Raw genomic sequence first — 23,749 nt, forward strand, 5'->3', positions numbered from 1 at the left:
CTCCTACTGCTTAGAAAAGAAGTTGCTCACTTCACACCAAGTCGCACAATTTGAATAAACTCCTAATACTGCGAATCCTAAAACGCATGCCTTAGCACACGGCACTGTGTAAAATGAGTTATAAATCACATAAAAACCTGCTTCACTGAATTACACATGGTGGCCAGCAAACAAAACCAATATTAATGTACAGTTCCCCTCCCGCTGGTCACAGTACATCAGCCACATGTGTCCTGTATTACACAAAAATACTGGACGCCATACATATGCACACATTCTACTGCATTCTGTTCACCTAAATTAAAGTCTTCATCCACCATCCAACAGCTACACAGATATTTGATTCAGCATATTGCCTTAATGGAAGCTCCAAAAGGGATTTGTGGAGAACCATATTAAAAGAACTGATCAACCAAATTGTATTCCAATTGCAATCTATATATAATATGAGCATTCAACGTAAGACTGATCTGCAGTGCTGGAAATGTGGTAAAGTACAGTGGTGAAAAACATGGTTTGGTAATATGACCTGAGGCTGCTGCATCTGAAAGCTGCTTGAATTTCATAAAAAGCGAATGCAGTCTGTTTAACAGGACATAAATATATCACCAGAGGAATCACTTATGCTAGATTCATGTGGCTGAATTTGCTGCTTATTAAAGGTTAGTAAAGTAGTTAAGGTTGTTGTTTAAGAGATCTAAAATATGGTCATACAGAATAAGGCATTAATATGTGCTTTATAAGTATTAATATACAGCCAATATGCAAGTAATGCATTCAACTTGTTAATAGTGAAAATTGGTCTCTAAACTAAAGTGTTACCAAATACTGCCTACACGCTAAAAAATGCTGGGTTAAATTCAACCCAGTGCTGGGTAAATTAGGGACAAACCCAGCAATTGGGCTGTTTTGACCCAGCGGTTTGGTTAAATGTTTAACCCAACCTTCTGGGTAGTAACCCAACCGCTGGGTCAAAATAACCCAATCGCTGGGCTTGTCCCTATTTTACCCAGCACTGGGTTGTATTTAACCCAGCATTTTTTAGAATGTACCTTACACAAACAGCCTGAATTTTGAATAAACAGCTTGTGTAGCTAAGAACTGTTTGACAAGCTACAGTTGTAAAGAAGCCTGCCCAACAATAAATTGGGGAATTTTACAGAGCATTTAGAGTCGGCACAGACCTGGCTTAACTCAGCCGTGTAAAGACAACTTCATGATACACTCTAAAAAATGCTGGGTTGTTTTAACCCAACTTTTTGGTTAAAAATGTAACCCAACAGCTGGGTTAGTCCATATTTGACCCAAAGTTGGGTTGAAACAACCCAGCATTTTTTAGAGTGCAGTGGCTCACACACGCAACTCATGGAGAAATACGTTTTCTTCCATACTGCAAACCTCCAAGTGCACTTGTACATGATTATACTGCTATTACACTATTCAAATGAAGACCGTTTTCCATTCAGACAATGGAAATGTGTTGTTATTTGGGTGGTTTCTTGTCAGGGAGCACAGTGTCAAAAGAAAAGTAGGTTAACCTCAAGAAATGCTTCACATATGAACTCATTACTACATATAGACTGGCTTTCATCCTCAGGACCACACATCTGCACGTGGATATACCCAAAGAAAACAATCACTTCCTGACAGACATCCGCATTGCACACAGCTCCAGAATAATAGTTCTGCAGTCTGAGGCGAACATGAGACGCATAACACCGTGTAAAATATGAAAATCTCCAAGAGCCTTTTAGAGAGTTTCCAAGGGTACGACTGACGCAGCCTGTCTCGCCTCACAAGGGCTGTTGAGCATGTCAGAAAATGGCCTCGGAGCTGCCGTGACACCTTTATTCCCGTGTCCAGTGGTAATGCCAAGCAAAGAGATCCACTAAACGATGAGTATAAGCGCTCGGTATTGTAACTCTGTCCCCTCCGCCTCAAACAGCACATCCACTAATCAGAGCTCTTCTCCAGTAATGGGAAAGTCAATAGCTGCATACAATCAGTAAACAAATTCTGCTATTTTTAAAAAGAGCCTCCGTCTCCATTTTAGTGCGGGCAATTTAAATTATTCTACCGTGTAACACCTTAATTGTGTAAGACAAAGACGATGTCAAGAGCACAAAAGAAACATGAGAGGAGCGTAATTTCTGTGCTGCCACGCAGAGATGACATGTGATAAGCATTGAGTGTGGACCGCTCCGCCGAAGCCCAATGACAGTTTGTAGTTAGTCGCCATAATAAGGCAGAGACAAACAGTTTGTCTTTAAGCTGTTGTGAATGTCAGCCTCTTAATGAAGATAAAGAAATGCAGTTAGGAGCATATCAAAGTCAGGCCGTGCTCAGTTCTCGTCTTGGATTTCATTATTGGCAGTTAAACAAAGCGGTTTTATATTTGCAGCATTTAAACATTGAGGGTTGCCTTTCAAGGATATTGATCTTTTTTTTTTTTCTTTTTCTTTTTTGAATGAATGAATGAATGATGCATTTATATAGCGCTTTATTGTGTATTGTTGTACACCCAAAGCGCTTTACAATCATGTGTGTGGGGGGGGGGGGGGTCTCTCCTCAACCACCACCAGTGTGCAGCATCCGCTTGGATGATACAACGGCAGCCCCAGGACAGCAGCGCCTGTGTGCGCTCACCACACACCAGCTACAGGTGGAGAGGAGAGAGAGTCATAGAGCCAATCAAGTGGATGGGGATTTTCTCAGAGAGATGGTTTTAATCCACTGTTTCTTCTGGGAATTGCTGTATTTATTATGCTTTTGTTAGTGGCCGACTCTGACTTGCATTCAAAAGCCTATTAAACTCAAATTGGAGTTTAGTGTTTTTTGGCCCATGTCTGTTTACTTAGAGACCATTTGCATGTTAGTGCACTCTTAAAATCTGACAAAATGAACTTTTAGAAGATTTGTACAGTCAAAAGACCACTAAACATACCACTACCTTTCAAACGTATGGCGTCAGTAAGATTTTATTTGATTGATTGAAATAAATTAATACTTTTATTAATCAAGGACACACTGAATTGATCAAAACTGACAGTAAAGGCTTCTATATTGTTAAAAAAAAATCTATTTCAAATGAATGCTTTTGTTTTCTATTAAGGTTTCAATAAAAAGCTTAAGCAACACAAGCGTTTTCAGTATTGATAATAATAATATAACAGCAAATGATCATATCACAATGATTTCTGAAGATCATGTGACACTGAAGACTGCAGTAATGATGCTGAAAATTCAGCTTTGCAGCACAGGAATAAATTACATTTTAAAATGTATTCAAACAGAAAATATTTATTTTAAATTGTAATAATATTTCACTATATTGCTTGCTGTTTTACTGTATTTTTGCATAAACATCTTGCATTAAAAAATCTTACCAGCCCTACACTTTTGAACAGTAGTGAGGGTAGCAAAGCTGTTTTCTGATCTGATCTGAATGTAAAAATAATCAAATAGGCCTATGTTATATTTGAGAGCTCCTTTACTTTTACCTTCAATCACTTTTAGTTAGCAGCTTGTGAAGGCAACTAAAGTACAAAAGAGTAGCAGCTTGAGCAAAATGAGTAGCTGCAGACAGTTTAATACGACTCTGTTATCGTGCAAACTTCTTTCTGACCAAAACTACACACTCTGAATCATGTCGGCCCTTGTGATTTCATCTTAAGCAACATGCCAACATGTGGGTGCACTTTAGTGGATATATTTCTGAAGACTCCTGCACACTGCTGCGATGAGTAACCTCCATGACGAGGTAGTCATAAAACTATAGGGAGTCACTGCATTGCTCACGGCTGCTGAGGTAAACATGTGTGAGAAGGAACAGGTGCAGTCCCATCCCGACTCGGCCAGACAGACGCTCTCAGTCATGACTCAACAGCAAACATAAAACTATTGCGTGACAGAAAGCCTTTACATAGCGCACACACCTCCTTGACAGAAAAACATACATACATCCTACACACCCTGACCAGAAACCATCAGAGAAAATTCAATATCACCCACTTCTGAGCCCAGAAAATATATACAGAAGTTCAGTGTGGAGCCTACTGAATATTCAATTCAATTTTAGGGCTGTCGATATCGCAATATCTACAACAAAAGTTTGTGTTTAGATCATATATGTGTGAATATATTTAGGAAAAAATATGCAATAGATTTATATATGATATAAATCATATTTTTTACAAATATATACATGTGTGTGTTTATAAATACATATAAATATACACAGTACACATGCATATATTATGTAAATACAAACTTCTTTTGTAGATGCAATTAATTACGATTAAGCAATCTCACCACCCTAAATTCAATGAAATAAAATCAAAAATAAATTAAATTAAATAAAAGTTCAAATGTTTGAGTGCCACCGAATTAAATGCAAAATATAAAACCAAGCAGCATTCATTTTAAATAAATTCCTCACTTAAAAGCACACATATCAAGCACATGAATAAATGAATACATACATTAATTACGTCATTAAAAACAAAGTTTTGAATTATAAAAAAAGGTTTTCTGTTAAAGTGTATTTAGACATTTTCTGTTTGTCACATGTTAGTGAGACATGTTTGTAGTTAATGATATGGATTGTCTAAATGCATTTTGGAGCCACTGTAAATATAATAAAATAAACATCTATAGGCCCAGTGGGTGCTGGTCCAAAAAATAAAGAAGTTATAGCAATGGCAGAATTTAATTGTTTGATTAATCATTTTATAGCATTGACAGGACTCCAAAAAGTATACGGCCTGATATATTTATTTCTTAATCTTTTCCTTTTATTCTTGCACCTTAATTGACTGTGTCTGGTGCAGAAAGAAAGCTTTCAACAAATACAGACAGACAGATGCACAGTGTGTGTGTGTGCGTGCCTGCCTGCGTGTGTGTGTGTGTGTGTGTGTGTGTGTGTGTATGAGTTTTTGTGACAAATGAGGAGCAGGGCAAATGGCAGCGTTGGTGGTGCCTGGATTCAGTGTTTTTATCTGGCTCAGTGATGCGGAAGAGGAAGCCTTGAGATGTGGCGCGCTGTTGTGTCGAGCTGACTTCCTGAAAATAGAGACACAGCGCACACACTGACATGACTGGATCAGAACTGTATAGACACTAAAGAACATTGTCTCATTTCCAAAAGACATAGGAAAATAACATACGAATCCGAACTGACGCTCTGCTATTATTCCAGCACAAAGCCTGATAACAAGGCCTTTAATCCTATAATAGATCTGTTGGATTTGGGATTCAGGGCTAAATTGTTTGCGCGGGTGGAGTGGTGGTGTGAGACCATGGCCTCATGTTGAGCGGGATGAGCGATTTCTGCGGCAGCTGAAGAGTCCTTCACTCGGGGAAGGGTGAGCGCGAGACCAGCTGTCTCCACCTCACCTGCTGCTGGGAATGTGAATGACTGCTTGATCGAAACGCAAAAACCAATAGGGCTGAAATTGCTTTAGATTGATGACATAGGGCTCGAGGTCTTTCACTGCCCAGAATAACGCATCCAATCTGACAGCAGAATATAATTCAAGGGCACTTTAAGAGTGACCTCTAAAGTAGTGAAGGAGCCTCTCTGTAAACAGCTAAATAAAACACTGCAAGGGCCGTCAAATCTGCTTGGACTTGCTAAAGATGAAGGCCAAGAAATTATATGAGAGAGCCATGATATCATGACATACAGTCAGTCTATATAGACTGACTAAATATATACGCATATATATATATATATATATATACAGTCAAACCAAAAATTATTCAGATACCAGACAATTTTTTATATTTTATATATTTAAATATTTAGATATTTTATACTAGTGAGTGCAGGACACTATAGTTAATTTATGTAAGTGAGGATTGCAAAATAAAGTAAACTGTGACATATTAAAACCCAAAAATTCTTCATACAGTGGACTAGCAGTAAAATTGATAATGTGTTTAACTCTGAGTTCTTGTCATATTTTATTACCATTTTCCAAACTATAGCGAATAAACTGTGATAATGTGAGAAATAAATTTTGACTATAAATATATATATATATATATATATATATATATATATACTATAGGATCATGCCACTGAAGACTGGAGTAATGATGCTGAACGCTGAAAATCCAGCTTTGCATCATAAGAAAAAATTATATTTTCAAATATATTCAAATAGAAAACTACTGTACTAATGTTTTAAAATATTACCATTTTTTTACTGTATTTTTAATCAAATAAATGCAGCCTTGGTGACCATAAGAGACTTATGAAAAATAAAAAAAACATGATACCCTAGCAAATAAAGTACTGTGTTTGTACCATGCTTCATTGATGGTATCAGATGGAAATGCAATAGTACTGAATGGATTTTCATATACTACTGAAACAGTACTTAAAAGGTCCTTAAAGAAAAATAAAAGACAGAATTGCCTTTGCCAAGGTACATATTTATGGCAATACATGGCGCTGTGATGTAGCAACAGCATCTTAAATCGTAATGCCTGCACAGAATCACGACAGTGCGCTCTTTTTGTAAAGCAGTTTAATTACATCTTTCTATTTGTAACAAGTTCATAGCAAACCGCTCGCGTCTCACGAGATCTCAGACGAGTCCAAACCCAACTGGACAGAGCCGTCAGTCACACGGTCACTACAGAGAAGAGCAGTGCTGGACCGCAGCACTTCCTCTCCACACAACCCATCCCTCTGCGCCACAAATTACAGGCGACAGCCTCGTCGTGTAGAGTTAGAGCCGCGGCAGCGCCGTGAACCGAGGGCTCGAGGGCTTTACCTGTTGGCGCGTGCGTTTATCTGAGCTGGATCCTGACAGAACCAGAAGCCTCTCTTGATTGAGACCGCGAGACCGCAACGTGCTAAATGCATTTTTTTCTTCTTCCTTGTTTTGGTATAGCTACTAATAAAAAAAAATTGCATTTAAAACAATATTTAATTATAACTAACATAAAAATAACATTAAATATAATTATAATATAAAACATAAAATCGAATTGCATACATAAATAAAATAACGTGGGAAAAAATAGCAAGATAGTAGGCTATATCCCAAGACGGCATTAACATTAACAAACACCTAGAGAGAGAAAAAAAATCATATGGCATACATATGCAAATTTCCAAGAGTAGTCGTGCATTATGTGCGCAGTGTCACTGTTGCTCTATTGTGACAGGCAGAGAATAGTAGATAACATTCACTGGCCACTTAAGAACAAACACGACATCCCATGACCTGCGCGCTGCTTGTCAGAGCGATCCTCCACAGGCTCTTTGTCTGGGAGCAAATTATGAAATCATAATGTGCACGGATAAGATCACCATGTTTGGATACTGAAATGGCCAAAGAAGGCTGTAACCTCCTGTTTTTAAGATGAAATAATGCTGGATGATGAGAGAGAGAGATGTGAATAAAACCCCAGTGGGCCCCTAAAATGCATCTTCATCTGAAACTACAGTTTATAAACAATGACAAATTTGACAAGTGTTAGTTTAATACGCGACTGTTTTTTGATTGGTTTAATTGCGTATAGAGTCAACAGCTATATTAACTGTCATGCAGTAAAACCCGACGTACAGAGGAATTGCAGGGTTACTTGGAAGCGAATGTCACGGCGAGCACCGGTGACCTTTGCGCTTTCACATCTGCCAAAAAACAACAGCCACATATCCAACTGAGATGTAATAAATTAGCGAATTTATTATATGAATGAATCTGCAAATCGAAAACCCCACCCATGATTACATCTGTGCCTTCGTTTTACTAAATCTAGCAACTGAGATAATTGAGGGAAAAGGTTCTGCTTGGAAGCACAAAGGCGTTTCTGTTCACTGCGCTTTGTTTTGCGCCACCCGCGTAAAGACGTTCCCAAACCCCGCGTCCTTTCATACGGGTGTATTACAAAATAGCACAGTTGCACAGAAGACGACTTTTAGTCCTCAGTGTTCGGTCAGAGCTCATTGCACATGCTTGAACCTGTCAACGGAGGTAACAAGCGTCTGCTTTATTGTCAAAATCATGAAGTGCACAAACACAGGATTTTTTTTTCTCTGTTGGCCCCAAAACAGTTTTGTCCAAATAGAGACATTTAATCACAAAACCAACCTGCGAGGTGCCTCGAGAAGTGACACTAGCCTATTTGCAAAAAAAAGAAAAGAAAGCAACTGAGATGTGAGTTGATATTTGTTTTGACTCTCCCTGAATTGTTAGAGGGAGGAAACCAGGCTGTTTGGGGTGATCAAGTGAAGGACCTGTAGTAGAGAGGGATTTAAAATGAGCCAGATTAGTTAATTATCCACAAATGCGCTTTTCCTCTTAAGGGTGGGGACAAATTAATCCCAGCGGCACCCGAGAAGAATTCTCCCCTGAAAACCCCTTTCTCCCTGCTTCTGGACGAATACAGGGCTTCTGGAGCGGGCCCAGACCCTTTTAATGAATAGGTCCGGATTAATCATTCATCTTGTGCTGTTTAACGCTGTGATGGATGCATATCGTCACTCAGGCTCACGACAATAGATGCACAGCGTTTTGTTCTTACCAAATAAATCACTCACATTGTTTAAGGCACATTGATCAATCTAATGACTTGTAATAGGCTCCTAATTACCACAGAAAAGGTGCTTTCAAGCCGGACTGCGCTTTTTAATACAAACCGAGTTTTAATTTAAATATGCAGCGCGTAAGGGTTCGCTTTGGTGATCAGAATTAGCCTGCACTGAATTAAAATTATGATAGCAGCCTATGCATTGACATCTAACGTGCTTACTTTTAAACGAAAAACCTGTTTTGTTTTGTCTAAAAAAATTAATGTGGGTTTAACAAATTACAAACCGTTTTTACGCATCATTTAAATGTGCCTTTTAATGTTTATTTTCTTTCTGTCTTTAATATCAAATGTAGCTTTATTTGACACATAAATGCTGGCAGGGGCAATCAATCCACAAATGAAAAGAAACCACTCGAAGTGAATATATTAATTCAGACATTAATTGCGAGCAGTCTCTTTATTAATCCCCCGTTTTCTTCAGCGTCTCATACTGTACACATTTCGTAAAGAATGCGCACCGGATGCCCCAGTTTCATTTCATTTGCAGCAGAATAGACAGTATATATATACATATCTAAATATGTAACCTAAACCTCTCCGAGCCTCGGGCCAATGTGTTTATGCTGAACAGACGTTTAATAGTGTTAATTGTTCCTCCGTCAATTTGCAGTGATTGCGCAAATCAAGCGATTTTCGAGCCTGCAGCGTCGCTTATTGGTCGGACGCGGCTCGCCGCGCGCTCAGATTGGCTGAGTAGTGCAGCCAGCTGTACTTCAAAGCACGCGCTCACTATACAACTCGAGTAGAGAGAGTAAAGCTTCAGCGCACTGTCCCTCAGACACACTGGAACACTGAGTCATTGTTCTCTTCAACTAGCTGTCTAGGAAGGGCCCTGGATATGGCCACGTCTATACTTGGGGTAAGTAAGCGCTTCTTTATTTGAATTCGACGCATTTTCGTTCTTTTAGTTGCATGGATGGCACTGACATGCCAGTGTTGCTTGCTTGCTTGCTTGCTTGCATTCAAACTTTTCAATGGCTTTTATTTTCGTTCTTAAAAGTAATGATGCCACAAGAGAACCTTTTCAGCTTTCACAGAGATTTTAATTCTCTAGTTTTTTAGATCCACTTTTGTGCTTTAAATGAAGGCTGAAACCAACGCGCTGATCTGAAGAAGCTATAATGAAACACTGAGAACTTGAAAACCACGTTCATCTGGAAAATAATAATAATAATAATAAAGCACGCACTTAATGTATTAGTGTATTGATATTCCTTAAGTTAGCCTATTCAAAATAATACTACCGTAATGTAAACGTGAAATTCTTTAAAGTCTTTTTTTTTTTAAAGACGTGACAACTCTTACAACTATTTTGAAATCCAGCAGGAAAAAATCGCAAGTGAAGCAACTCATTTTCGCGCTTGTTTTGGTTTTATTCGGGCGTTCGGTTTAGACTTGCTGGATTGTTTGCCCAACTATGTTTTACAGTCTAGTAAAGCGCATCAACTTCTCATCCAAACAGGAAGAGCCGCGGTTTGGAACTACCCCTTTAGCCATGCTGGCTGCAACCTGCAACAAGATTGGCAACACCAGTCCCCTCACGACTCTGCCCGACTCCAGCGCGTTTTCCAAAGGCGGATTTCATCCCTGGAAGAGATCGTCGTCGAGCTGCAACCTGGGCTCCAGCCTGCCCGGATTCACCGTCGCCACAAGCCGCAGCTCCTCGGGACTAACGCCCAGCACCGGCTCGGCAAACAGCGCGTTCTGCCTGGCCTCGACCTCGCCGACCTCCTCCGCGTTCTCCGCCGAGTACAGCAGCTTGTTCTCCAACACGGCGAGCGTTTCCTCGCAGGAGTCAGGACAGTCCGCCTTCATTTCCAAAGTGCACTCGTCCGCGGAGACCCTATATCCGCGGGTCGGCATGGCGCACCCGTACGAATCGTGGTACAAGTCCGGCTTTCACTCCACCATCTCTGGCGAGGTGGCCAACGGCGCGTCTACGTGGTGGGATGTGCACACGAACCCAGGCTCGTGGCTCGAGGTGCAAAACCCAGCCGGCAGTTTGCAAAGTTCACTGCACTCCGGAACCCCCCAAGCCATCCACTCGCAGCTCAGCAGCTACAACCCAGACTTCTCCAGCCTTACGCACTCCGCGTTCAGCTCCACCGGCATCAGCCCCACTGCGTCCCACCTCCTGTCCACCAGCCAGCACCTGTTGACGCAGGAGGGATTCAAAACTGTGATCCCCACTTACACTGACGCGTCGGCCACAAACGTTATGATCTCCGGCGCCAGCTCAGGCATAGGGACCTCATCCAGGTCCTCCAGGAGATACTCCGGACGCGCCACATGCGACTGCCCAAACTGCCACGAGGCGGAGCGGCTGGGGCCCGCGGGGGCCAGCCTGCGGAGGAAAGGACTCCATAGCTGTCACATCCCGGGCTGCGGTAAAGTCTACGGGAAAACGTCTCACCTCAAAGCGCACCTGAGGTGGCACACCGGCGAGAGGCCCTTTGTGTGCAACTGGCTTTTTTGCGGCAAACGGTTCACCAGGTCAGATGAGCTCCAGAGGCACCTGCGCACTCACACCGGCGAGAAACGGTTTGCTTGCCCGGTGTGCAACAAGCGCTTCATGAGGAGCGACCACCTGAGCAAACACATCAAAACGCACACCGCTGGAGGTGGAGGCAAAAAGGGCAGCGACAGTGACACCGACACCAGCAACCTGGAGACGCCCAGGTCCGAGTCGCCCGAACTGATTTTAGAGGGTGTAAACCCACGGGTCACGGTCAAAGATCAGTCTCCGCACCACGAGTCCTGAGCTTGACCTCAAAGGCATTTTCCTCTTTTAGGTGAATCGAGAAAAGGAAACGGGTCTGGAGTATGCGACAAACTCTGACATTGCATTGGAACGAGCACTTTCAGTGCAACACTGGCTATTTCTGCTGCGCACAGCCACAGACGAACGCTTTTCCTCAGCTCTCAGGACGAAGAAGTCTCGTCGAGGCTGAGTGTTTTTAACAGTGGACATTTGCTGCGGAATCGCTGCGGGAACTAAATAACCACGGCTGCCGGTTGAGCTAACTGTGTACATATATCCACAAAAACAACATGTTATTTTCCCCTGTAAATGTTACTTATGATTGTTTTGTGATGGATCCTGAAATTCAGGGAATTTTCTTTCCTTTCGACGCACTTTGTGGATGTCAGTATGTATGTTACACAGCTATTTAAAATTCATTTAACCTTTCCTTTACCTTGCTAAAAAATATATAAATGTTTAATTGTACAAAGTCACGCTTATAAGGCTTTCATTTAGTAATTAAAGGGATTTCAAATCGAAAGATTGGGTTGTCTGGTGCAAATGTTTTCATCCGATTCAACCGAGGCTTTGCTATAGTCTCAGCTGTAATCGTTTAAAGCCCGCGCGTAATTACGCACATTTATTTACATTTTAGAAAAATGAAACCACTGCAGACTAAACATCGATAATGTTGCGCTGATGTAGACTCGTGTTCCCCAGTGGGGAAAAAATCAATAGTTAATGCCCCGGAAAGGCATTTTTGTCCAAATGAAAATCTTGTTAAATAGTATTAATTATGACTTGGAGCGCATCGCAGCCCCATGTGTCTTGTATCGGCGATTAGGGATTCGTGTCTTATCAAATATCTAATTACTCTCCGAGACATCATTTGTTCAGCAGCTCTTTATCGCACATTTTCCGAGGGGATTCAGTGACAAAGGGCCTCTGAATATTTATTTGAATTGCTCAAATTAACTGCTTAAATTTGCATGTCAAACGGAAAATGTCCATCCAAGAGAGGGCTGATGGCATAAAGCATCGTTTAGCTTTTATAAAACGCTACACTTGATTTGGTGGTATGGGAACAGTCCCCCCAACCCTTTTTCTGGATGCCACTTTTGAAAGGGGGACTGGGGAGAGGCCTTATGCTAATGTTGGATTTAAAATGCTCTCGCAGTCAAATGGTCCCTGGCTGCTATTTGAATATCAGTGGCCCTGTACTGAAAAGGTTCAAGGATGCTCTCTGACTTCTTTGTGTTTACCCAGTGCAGCGTCCGATGCCACAGAAAACCCGGCGGAATAATTAGGCTACCGCTCGAGCCCTGCCTGGGAACTCGTTAGGGCTGCGCGTCTGCTCCACACGCTTTCTGTGCTGCAAGGTAAATTGACCAGAAGGCAATAGAATACAATTATTTTCATTTCCTTCTGTGTGCTGGTGGCCGGTGCCGTAAAACCACACAAAATATAGAAAACGCTCCATTATCATGTAATGACCTCGTGAAAAACGGATGACATTTTGCAAATAACGAATCAAATATTTAAGGTCAATAAATCTTGTAAAATGTTCAAATATCCCAGGTTTAAAATCGGCTACCGCAAAATGCAATTTCCGTTTTACACCAATCCAGGCAAGCGTTTTCTCCAAATAAGCAGGTGTACAGAATACAGTTCTCGGGCTTTTAAAAAGTTAATATAGGATGCGACGATTTTATGGCTCACAATTCAAAATGTGTGTTACGGAAATGAGCGCTATTTGGGCGTGAAGGCATTCACGAGCACGCTTTACACGCGTTATATGGTTCTATTAAGATTTACAAACGGAAGCTTAAACATGGACACGATCGAAGTGCTTTGCATGCTTTTGGAGGGGAGTGATGCGCCTGGGGTGGCGGACAGTGGCGCTGTCACTCACGGCCTTTTGTGCGCGTTTCTCTGGAATGCCCTCTGACTGAGCGCGAGGCAGAAGTCAGCTTTGTTTGCGTGCGGCAATAAAAGAGAGATCAAAGAGGAGCGCTGCTCTTTCATCTCCCCTTCAGTCAGAAAATGTCCATCAAGCGCAGATCGTGTTTACACATTAAATGCTCATTATTATTATTAATAATAAATCACCCAATTCACTTCAGCGAATGGTAGATGATCATGTTTTACTGTCACATTCAGCCTTTCAGTGGGTTTTTTATGTTTTTCTGTGACATATTAAAAAACTAGCCAGTATTTGTTCCTGAAATAGGCTATTAAAACAAATTGAATTGCAATTAAATTAGACATCGTAGGCTGCTTCAGCCCACCCTTGGGTTGGGGTTATTTGAATATTGAAAAATTTCGCGCGAGTTTGTTATTAATGTTGATCATTTATGCGCATAAACCATGCGCTCTCAATGAAAAACATTTCCTGCCGTCAATATTTTTGTTGCCTCTTTTCACTATTTTTGAATTTTGAACAAGGCACTTCGAACATGAGGAGTGGAATATGTTTTTCTGTAACATATAAAAAAAGTAGCCAGTATTTGTTCCTGAAATAGGCTATTAAAACAAATTGAATTGCAATTAAATTAAATTTGACATCGTAGGCTGCTTCAGCCCACCCTTGGGTTGGGGTTATTTGAATATTGAAAAATTTCGCGCGAGTTTGTTATTAATGTTGATCATTTATGCGCATAAACCATGCGCTCTCAATGAAAAACATTTCCTGCCGTCAATATTTTTGTTGCCTCTTTTCACTATTTTTGAATTTTGAACAAGGCACTTCGAACATGAGGAGTGGAATCAGTGGACTTTGCATTGATTTCGATTTTTAAAAAATGATAGGCTACTCAATTTTAAGGTAAGTGGTTGAAATCAATTTATTTTAGCTTCATTTCAATAAACAAATTTAGCTGACTAACTTTCAGCAACATTTATTTAAGTGTAGCTCAAGTAAATTGGTTGCCACCACTTACCTTAAAAAAAATTAGTAAATTGAATTAATCATTTTTTTCAGTGTATTCAGTTACAGTTCTTAAAAACACAGTTCTTTGCAGCTAAACATAATAAATAGCCTAATAAAGTCACCCTGAATTTAAATCAAGATACAATTCCTAACAAACTACGAAGAAACTACCAAACAAAACTCTAAAATTAGTGTAAAAGTCCTTGAAACGACCATGTTCAGTCGTCTTCCGACATGAAAAATGTTAAATGTGGTTGAGGTTGAAGAGTAAAGGAAGTTCTGTGTCACATTCATTATACATTTATTTTACATATTTTTGAATTTACAAGGAGTAGCCTATAGACGTTTAAGGTGAGGAAGAAGCAGCTAAAATCTTTTACAATTTTGCAAAATAATTCATTGAAGATATTACGTGTAGAATCTTGTAAAAAGACTCGAAGAGTCAAACAAACGTTACATGTTGCATGGGCTAAACGCTAAAAGAAAAGGGAACCAGGACTACAGCAAATATTGGAAAAAACAGTCAAACATGATTTTAATTGTGCTCTAGAACAGTTTCTACATTCTCAGAGTGCCCTCTTCTGGAGAAATCCTCAGAGCTGACTGTAAACGGGGAACAAATGGGAAAGCCACCCAAAACAAGTAATTTACTGAAATGTATCATCATCAACCCTCAGGTCGGTCCAAACCCTTATGAATTTAGGAAAGGAAATTTTAAAATATATACATTTAATCAGCTAAAATTTCCACAGAACAGCAGTTGTGACATCTATGAAGCTCCAAAATGATGAAGGGGGGGGGGGGACACAGTTCTGTATTCCGAGTCTTCTGAATATAACTTTATTCGACAAACAGAACACCTTTTAAAAGGTAATATTCACTGAAAATCTCCCCCTTTCCTGCTCTCAGTACCAATTATTATCAAATGTCAATGGTTCTCGGGTGACCAAGAGATGTTTTCAAGAAAGGGGAGAATATGCATGAATAATGACTTGAATTTTGGTTTGTTTGTCACATAAAAGGTATTGTATGACTCCAGAAGACGTGTAATACAAGACGTGCTGCTTTGTCATTTTGGAGCTTGACAGCCACAGTCTCTATCAACTTTATCATATATATATATATATATAAATATATGATAAAGTAGACCAGAGTACAAAAAAAGCCTCACAGTGGTTAGGGTTTGGAACAACATGAGGGTGAGAAAATTATGTACGAAGTTTGATTTGCATTATTCCTTTAGATAGCGGCCATCCACTTCCAGCTATTTCCCTCCGCTGCGCTCTGTCCTTCCCTCACGTTTTTCACCACCCCTCCCTCGTTCCCGACTGACACTCCTCCTGACATTTCTATCAGAGTTTCTGTCTCTTTCCCTCTTGCCCTTGTCTCGTTCTCCGCTCCTGTCTCCTCTCTCTCTCGCTCTCTCCCTGCTCGTGCTCCTGTATCTCTCCTTACCTCTCTCTTTCTCATCTCTCTGTCGCCGAGGGCTCCTGCTCCTCCTCTCCCTACTGCTGCTCCTGTGTCTATCTCTACCTCTCTCTCTGCTGTGCTTGTTGTCTGGTGACCTCTGAACTCTGTGCTCACTGTGTTTTGAATGTGCGTGTCTGGAGTCTTTCTCCTGCTCTCTCTCAGAGCTGCTGTCGCTGGTTGGGTTTCTCCTTCTCTTGCTTTTCTTCTTGGCTTTCTTTCCGGAGCGTTTCTCATCCTCGGAGTCGCTGCTGCTGCTGCTGTCTGATGAGCTGCTGGATGAACTCTCACTCTTGGCTTGTTTCTTTTTCTGCTTCTTTTTGCTCTTCTTTTTCTCCTTTTTACTCTTTTTCTTTTTCTTCTCCTTTTTCTTTTCAAGACGGTCAAGTTTTCTAAAAAGAAGAAGGGGATGAGATTTAACAGACTGCAGACTGATTGGTCATTGTTATAGTACTGTATATTGTGGACATTTTCCATTTTATTCCAGCGTTTAAAATATCTTCTCCTTTTTCTTTTCAAGACGGTCAAGTTTTCTAAAAAGAAGAAGGGGATGAGATTTAACAGACTGATTGGTCATTGTTATAGTACTGTATATTGTGGACATTTTCCATTTTATTCCAGCGTTTAAAATATTTGGGTTAGTAAGTTTTTTTTTGTTTTGTTTTTAACACTTTTATTCAGCAAGGATGCATCAAATTGTCAAAAAGTGACACAGTAAAGACATTTATAATGTTGCAAAAGATTTCTATTTCATATAAATGCTGTTCTTTTGAACTTTATATTCATCAAATAATCCTGAAATAAAAAATGTTTAATGGTTTCCACAAAAATATTAAGCAGCACATCTGTTTTCGACATTGATAATCAGAAATGTTTCTTGAGCAGCAGATCAGCATATCAGAATGATTTCTGAAGATCATGTGACACTGAAGACTGGAGCAATGATGCTGAAAATACAGCTCTACCATCACAGGAATAAGTTACATTTTAAAATCTATTTAAAAAAATGGTTATTTGAAATTAAAATAAGGTAACAAAATGTCACAATATTACTGCATTTACTGTCTTTTTGAACAAATAAGTACAGCCTTGGTGAGCATAACAGACATCTTCCAAAAACATTTTTATAAATCTTTTTCAAATTCCAAACAATTAAACGCTAATATATTATTATTCATATATATATATATATTATATATTAAATATAGGTAATATTTTTTACTTTTGTGTGTGTGTGTGTTAATAAATTATTGCAACACAAATTGAAGGCTATTGCATATTTATGTTAAACAGCTACTTGCTTGCACTGAAATCAGTTTATAAAGAATTAAAAAATTAGATATTCTACTTTTCAATATCCAAAAAAAATAAATAATAATAAAAAATAAACAACAACAACAACAACAATAATAATAATAATAATGTTAAACTAATAATTTTACTAACTTTATTTTTCATTTCTTTTTTTTCCTGCCATTTCATCTTATTGGTAACACTTTATTTTAAGGTCCAATTCTCACTATTAACTAGTTGCTTATTAGCATGCATATTACTAGCATATTGGCTCTTTATTTGTACTTATAACGCACACCACCATATTCTAGATCCCTTAATCCACCCATACCTAAACTTTACAACTACCTTACCAACTACTAATAAGCAGCAAATTAGGAGTTTATTGAGGCAAAGTCGTAGTTAATAGCAAGAAATCGTCCCCAAACTAAATTGTGACCATTTTATTTATAACGATTTATATTAACAGTAATTAGACGATCAATTATATTATTATGGAGACAGCTGGTTGTGTACGCACCACCATATTCTAGATCCCTTAATCCACCCATACCTAAACTTTACAACTACCTTACCAACTACTAAGCAGCAGCAAATTAGGAGTTTATTGAGGCAAAGTCGTAGTTAATAGCAAGAAATCGTCCCCAAACTAAATTGTGACCATTTTATTTATAACGATTTATATTAACAGTAATTAGACGATCAATTATATTATTATGGAGACAGCTGGTTGTGTACGTGTAGGCCTGTCGCAATAATCAATATATCCACTTATCGCGCAATATATGTACATGACCGCAATAATTTTTGGTGACTCAATATATCGCCCATTATATTTACTTAAAAATGAATGTCACCATGTTTTGTACGTTCCACTTGCGCCTGTGTCTTTCGCAGCTTCTCGAACATAACGTGGTGTAGTCATGAGGTGCTAGTTCAAATAAAATTAAAAAACGCTTCTACCAAAAAAAGTTTAATCTGCAGATATGGCCTTGTTTAGGGATCTGAGTCTTTCGCAGCTTCTCGAACATAACGTGGTTTAGTTGGTGCTAGTTTAAATTTAAAAAATGCTTCTACAAACAAAGTTTCATCTGCAGATATGGCCTTGTTTAGGGATCTGTGTCTTTGTGCATACGGACTGCTGAGTAGTGATTGTGTTTTTCAGCAATAGTGTGCAGCCTTCATTTACAGAGAAAAGAAGGTCCGGGAAAAATCTCCATACAAGTTCTTTGTGCATTTTTCTTTTTTTTTCTACTTTGCACTTAGTTAGAAAATGTTTATTTACTATTTTTTCAGGTATCTAATATTTTGATACTTAATTTGATACTTTAAGAATGTAAAGTTTGTTGTCATTTGTTGTCATTAGGCCTTCTTGCATTATTATGCCGTTACATTATGATTATATATTCAGTGGCATAAAATGGTCTTTAAAATGACATTAATATCGCTTATCGCAATTATTTCTGGCGCAATATATCGCACAACAAAAAGTTGTTATCGTGACAGGCCTATGTACGTGTAAGAAATAATAACTCATACCTAAGCAGTTTCTGCTTTTGTTTGGTAGTCAGAGACTTCAGGAACTCCACCTCAGGGTCGTCCTCTTCCTCACTGGCCACAAGCTCCTGAAACACAAACACAAACACTAGGTCGGTCCACTCGCTGAACATACATATACAAGAGGCCAATCAGAAAGGCACTTTTGTGTAGAAGTACAGTGTGAAATCCAGCATGTCTCAGCTGTCTTGCAATTGTAGTTGTTGGTCTCATCAGTTCTAGCTTCTAGGGAATCGCTCGTGAGCCATCCGTTCAATAATTGGACATTTTTCTGCAATCACAAGCTGAGCTCCAGACATGGATATCATGGGTCATATTTGGGCAGGGACCTGGCCATTACCTGTGCTGGATCACTCATGGTGCTGTCCCTCCCAAGGACACATTTCTTCAGCGCAAACCCACTGTTTCGCATCTCTGCCATTAACTCGGAGGGGTGCATTGACGGACCTGTTAGGACAAATCACTCTTTCAGAACAAATAATGTGTGATCATGCCCCTCCTCTGCGAGAGGTACACTAGCGGCTTTGTTAACACAAAGACACACCAAATCAACTCCCTCGTCTCCCAGCTGGGTAAGACGCACACCGTATCATTCTGCAGAAGCAGAGGTTTCAACCAATCAAAACGTTTTCCCACCAACACAAGAGTAGTGTCTATCTCCGCTCTTCTGCAACATACATATTACCGTCCTGACTCTCTCATGAGACACTGCCGCCACACTGATTTATTTGAATAACAGGAACACAACAACACAAACTGAGAGAAAAGTATCCAAGTACACCACACTACCTCTACCAACTCGAAGTTAAAGGGATGCTTCAGCCAAAAATTAACATTTTGAGCTTATTTTCCCCACTTTATGTTGTTCTTAAACTATTTTGAGAAATATCAGTGGTTTATTTGTCAAATTCTGTCCAAGTCAGGGTCGTTAGGTTCCATATGCTCTTTAAAAAAACTCTTTTGCTTTGCAGAAGAAAGAAAGAGGATGCAAATGATGAAAGATTCTTATTTCTTTTTACATTTTGGGTGAAAATTATTTTAGAATCACCCACATACTATTATAGTTCTTCTTATTATTTACATTTTTTTCGCTTCAATTGTAATTGAAGTTTTAATTTTGTTGCGTGTTTTTGTCATGTTTATTAGGTTTTTTTTTTAATTTTATTAACAGTTATTTATTTGTTTTAGCTCATTTAGTTTCAGTTATTTTAGAAAAGTTGTTTGTTTGTTTTTTCAGTTTTTTATGGTTTTAGTTTGAATAAAACTATAATAACCCTGTCTGGATTTGAGATGACATGTTTGGATAATGATAGTAGTATGTGTATGAAATATTCCATCATATTTGTATCCTTCAAAAGAAATGGAATCATCGATTTTCAGACACAATGCTACCATATGCTTCTAGTGTCACAAGAGGTAAAAGTTTGTCAGGTTAGCCTACTTCAAAATAAAAATACTTTACCAGCATCATATAAACACAAATAACGTATTAGATTACAGTAGATCACCTAAAATCTTAAAAACATGAAATGCACTTTTTGCCTGACTGCCTCAGCTCAGGATAGTCACTACTGAAGGTTAGGGACTGTCCAAACAGTGCTGTCATGACAACACTTTCATATGATGCCATTAGTCACATGGCATTGGCTCAGAAACACCTGTATTCTGAACTTGACATGAATGAGAAAGTTTTGTCCTGGTATTGTAGAATTTCAAGGTGTATTATTAGACACTGCCGCCATCTACAGGTCTGAAAGTGTATATCAGCTCTAATATAAGAACAGCAAACCTATCCCCTGGTTTCACAGACAAGGCTTAAGCCTAGTCCCAGACTAAAATGTAAGCTTGAGCTGTTTCAACTGAAAGAAACTTGCACTGATTGATCTTAAAATATGTCAATGCCTTTGTTTTCTCTCAAGAAGGACACCAGTGATGTTTTTTTCTAAGGCACTTTATAAAAATTACTTAAAGGGATAGTTCACTCAAAAATGAAAATGTGATGTTTATCTGCTTACCCGCAGGGCATCCAAGATGTAGGTGACTTTGTTTCTTCAGTAGAACACATTTGATGATTTTTTAACTTTAACCGTTGCAGTCTATCAGTCGTATAATGCATGGCAATGGTAACAAAATCTATGAGAGTAAAAAAAACATGCACAGACAAATCCAAATTAAACCCTGCGGCTCGTGACGACACACTGATGTCCTTAGACACGAAACGATCGGTTTGTGCCAGAAACCGAACAGTATTTAGATCATTTTTTACCTCTAATACACCACTATGTCCAACTGTCTTTGGGCGCGCGCACGGCAGCCAGTGCGTGAGGTGTGTACGCGCTCTGGCTTAGTTTACGTTAATGTGTTGATATCCAGCCGAAGAGCAATCAACCATAACTTCAGGCGAGCAGGCTCAGAAGTTGGGAATACGTGGAAAGTCACCACTCCCGAATGAGTTCGCACGAGAGAACGTAATCTTTTAGTTTTAAGTCGGTTTGAACAATCCGGATAAGCGCAAGTAAGTACCATTTTGATTAGCCGTCGTACCTACAATGTTTGTGCACTGTGTAAACAATGAGTGACGTATACGTGCAAGAGATCACTTCCGGCGCTTGTGTAAACTACGCCAGAGCGCGTACACACCTCACGCACCGGATGCCGTGCACGCGCACAAAGACAGTTGGACATAGTGGTGTATTAGAGGTAAAATATGATATAAATACTGTTCGGTTTCTGGCACAAACCGATCGTTTCGTGTCTTAGGACATCAATGCGTCGTCACAAGCCGCAGTGTTTAATTTGGATTTGTCTGTGCATGTTTTTTTTTACTCTCATAGATTTTGTTACCATTGCCATGCATTATAAGGCTGACAGACTGCAACGGTTTGAGTTAAAAATCTTAGTTTGTATTCTACTGAAGAAGCAAAGTAACCTATATCTTGGATGCCCTGGGGGTAAGCAGATAAACATCAAATTTTCATTTTTGGGTGAACTATCCCTTTAAATGTCCTAATTCAACTGTGGCCTAATCCTGGCTTAGTCTAAGCCCTGTCTGTGAAACCAGGCCTATATATCATATATCGTACAAGGAAAGAGCAGTTTACCTGCTTCATCACTGGCCATGGAGCTGGCGTTGATCCCTGACAGGCCAAAGAGGGGACACTCACGATCCGTGTTCACGTGACCCCATTTATGACACTTAATGCAGCGCACATTCCGCACCTAAAACAATGAAAGAACAAGGAAACAAGCACAAAGCCCACATTCACTGCATTTAGACATCCGTGGATAAGTAAAAACTGTTCATCTGCATCTATAGATCTATCTAGAGCACAGAACGAAACATCACCTGAATGCCAAAAGGCTGATCCCGAATATTCATGTCATCCTTTGCATACCTGATAAGACAGAAAATAACCGTAAGAAATGCATGAATGTGCAAACCTGAGAAGTGTTGACTAGTGAACTTACTTTTCACGAGGAGCTACTTTCTGCCACTCAAACTTGCACTCAGATTCTCCTTCCTAAGGAGAAAAAAGGTCATTTTAGGTCACATAATGAGCTGTAACTATAAGAGAAAAATCCACAAGATGCCTTCTTAAGCGCGTGTTAAAGCCTAACACATGAAATAATAGAGAAATGAAATGAAACATTTAACAATTTACACCAAATCTTAGGTTTTTCAGTAAATGTTTGAACATGTTGATGATTAAGATGCCTTAAAAATTGTGCATCAAATACAATACAGTAGGCTTTATGAGGGTAAACATTAAGGATGCACCGATACCGATACTGGTATCGGGCCCGATACTGAGCGCTTGTACTCGTTAAAATGCCCCGATACCAAATGCCGATACCACACAGGGTTTGACTGAATCTATTTGATAAATGAAGTTAACCAACTAACATTATACATACCCTTTTGGTTTCTGTACCCAATATTTAAAAAATTTACAAATGCAATAAAAATATTGGTATCGGTATCGGCAAGTGCCAAAAATAAAAGTATCGGTATCGGGCGAGTATCGGTATCGGTGCATCCCTAGTAAACATACTTGACAAGTTTAATACTCATATTTAAAAGTTTGACACGGCACAGTCACTAATAACCAACAGCAAACTTTAACGTAATGTAAATGAACATTACCTCTTTTGTCTCCTCTGGAGGAAGTCGGTGACGATATAAAAACAACAACAACAACAGGTGAATACATACGCTTTCGTTTAACTCTTTTTTCTTGATTGTCTAACACTTTGATAGAAAATCTTATATGTGTCATGATTTGGACACGAATGATCGGTTATCATCAGTTACACTAATTTAATGACTCTTAAAGACTCGTAAATGTTCCACAGATGTTTGTGTTGGTCCACGACCACATGAAGAATGTGCTGAAAAGCCAGTTTATAACCTTTAGACGCTCCTGGAGGTGCTTCGTACATGAAGTTAAGGCCGTTCTTCACACGATCATCTCCCATCAGCAGTCTGGGGAATAATGCACACAAGAGACAAAGCTACAGGTAAAGACCTGACTATCTGAGTAACACCAGGGAATGTGTTTCAGCTGGATCCAGGCCTGTGTCCTCTCCTCTAACCTGTTGTTGTATGTGTCCTGCTCCTTGACGTAAGCCTGCATCAGCTCCTCCTGCTTCTTCTTGTCGAAGGTTAGCTTCTGCTCTGCGATCCATACCTGACAATCAGAGTTTAGCAGTTTAGCAGTTTCTCTCTCAACACTTCACATCACACTCGGCTTTCTATATCATTAGCTGATCAAACTGACTTTGTTTTATCATTTTCAATGATATGTATATCACACTGATATATCATTACAACCATATGATGTGTGTGTGACTAAATATATCTGCGTATCCAATTAGAACAATAAGTACAGCTCTGAACTGATGTTTACACCGTAGCAACAGTAGCTTAGCTTGCTAGCTAAAACCTCCCGTTTACCTTCTTTATGTTGGATTTTGATGCAGGATGAAAATCTTTCTTGCACATGAAATTAGCAAAAGACTTCCCCATGACTTCTGACCACCAGCGTAATGATCAAGTTGTTATTAAAAGCTGTTGTTTTGTGTTAAAGCCTTTCCGCCGAACACAATAAAAACACCCTCAGCGGCGCCTCGCTATGACGCAATGATGGCGG

General features: G+C 39.5%; 2 protein-coding genes and 1 long non-coding RNA gene across 3 annotated transcripts; 2 read left to right on the forward strand and 1 right to left on the reverse strand.

Annotated features, from left to right (window-relative positions):
* Positions 1-686: 686 nt before the first annotated feature.
* On the forward strand, positions 687-19,452 carry LOC107600700 (uncharacterized). The gene is made up of 4 exons (XR_001610830.1): positions 687-801; positions 5,952-5,956; positions 19,368-19,374; positions 19,442-19,452. It is a non-coding gene; the product is annotated as an uncharacterized lncRNA (long non-coding RNA).
* sp9 (sp9 transcription factor) lies at positions 9,384-11,806 on the forward strand. Its single transcript, XM_016292652.1, has 2 exons — positions 9,384-9,469; positions 10,073-11,806. The coding sequence occupies exons 1-2, from the start codon at positions 9,449-9,451 to the stop codon at positions 11,369-11,371; spliced, it is 1,320 nt and encodes a 439-aa protein (XP_016148138.1). The 5' UTR covers positions 9,384-9,448; the 3' UTR covers positions 11,372-11,806.
* Positions 15,422-23,749, reverse strand: cir1 (corepressor interacting with RBPJ, CIR1). The gene is made up of 10 exons (XM_016292653.1): positions 23,554-23,749; positions 23,193-23,287; positions 23,009-23,082; positions 22,744-22,757; positions 22,068-22,120; positions 21,946-21,994; positions 21,701-21,818; positions 18,940-19,046; positions 18,582-18,667; positions 15,422-16,141 (listed from the first exon to the last, which is right to left on the reverse strand). Exons 1-10 carry the CDS (start codon positions 23,623-23,625, stop codon positions 15,547-15,549), a joined length of 1,263 nt encoding a protein of 420 aa, XP_016148139.1. The 5' UTR covers positions 23,626-23,749; the 3' UTR covers positions 15,422-15,546.

Source organism: Sinocyclocheilus grahami, unplaced genomic scaffold, assembly GCF_001515645.1.
Source record: "Sinocyclocheilus grahami isolate Dianchi unplaced genomic scaffold, SAMN03320097.WGS_v1.1 scaffold290.1, whole genome shotgun sequence".
Taxonomy (NCBI): Eukaryota; Metazoa; Chordata; class Actinopteri; order Cypriniformes; family Cyprinidae; genus Sinocyclocheilus; species Sinocyclocheilus grahami.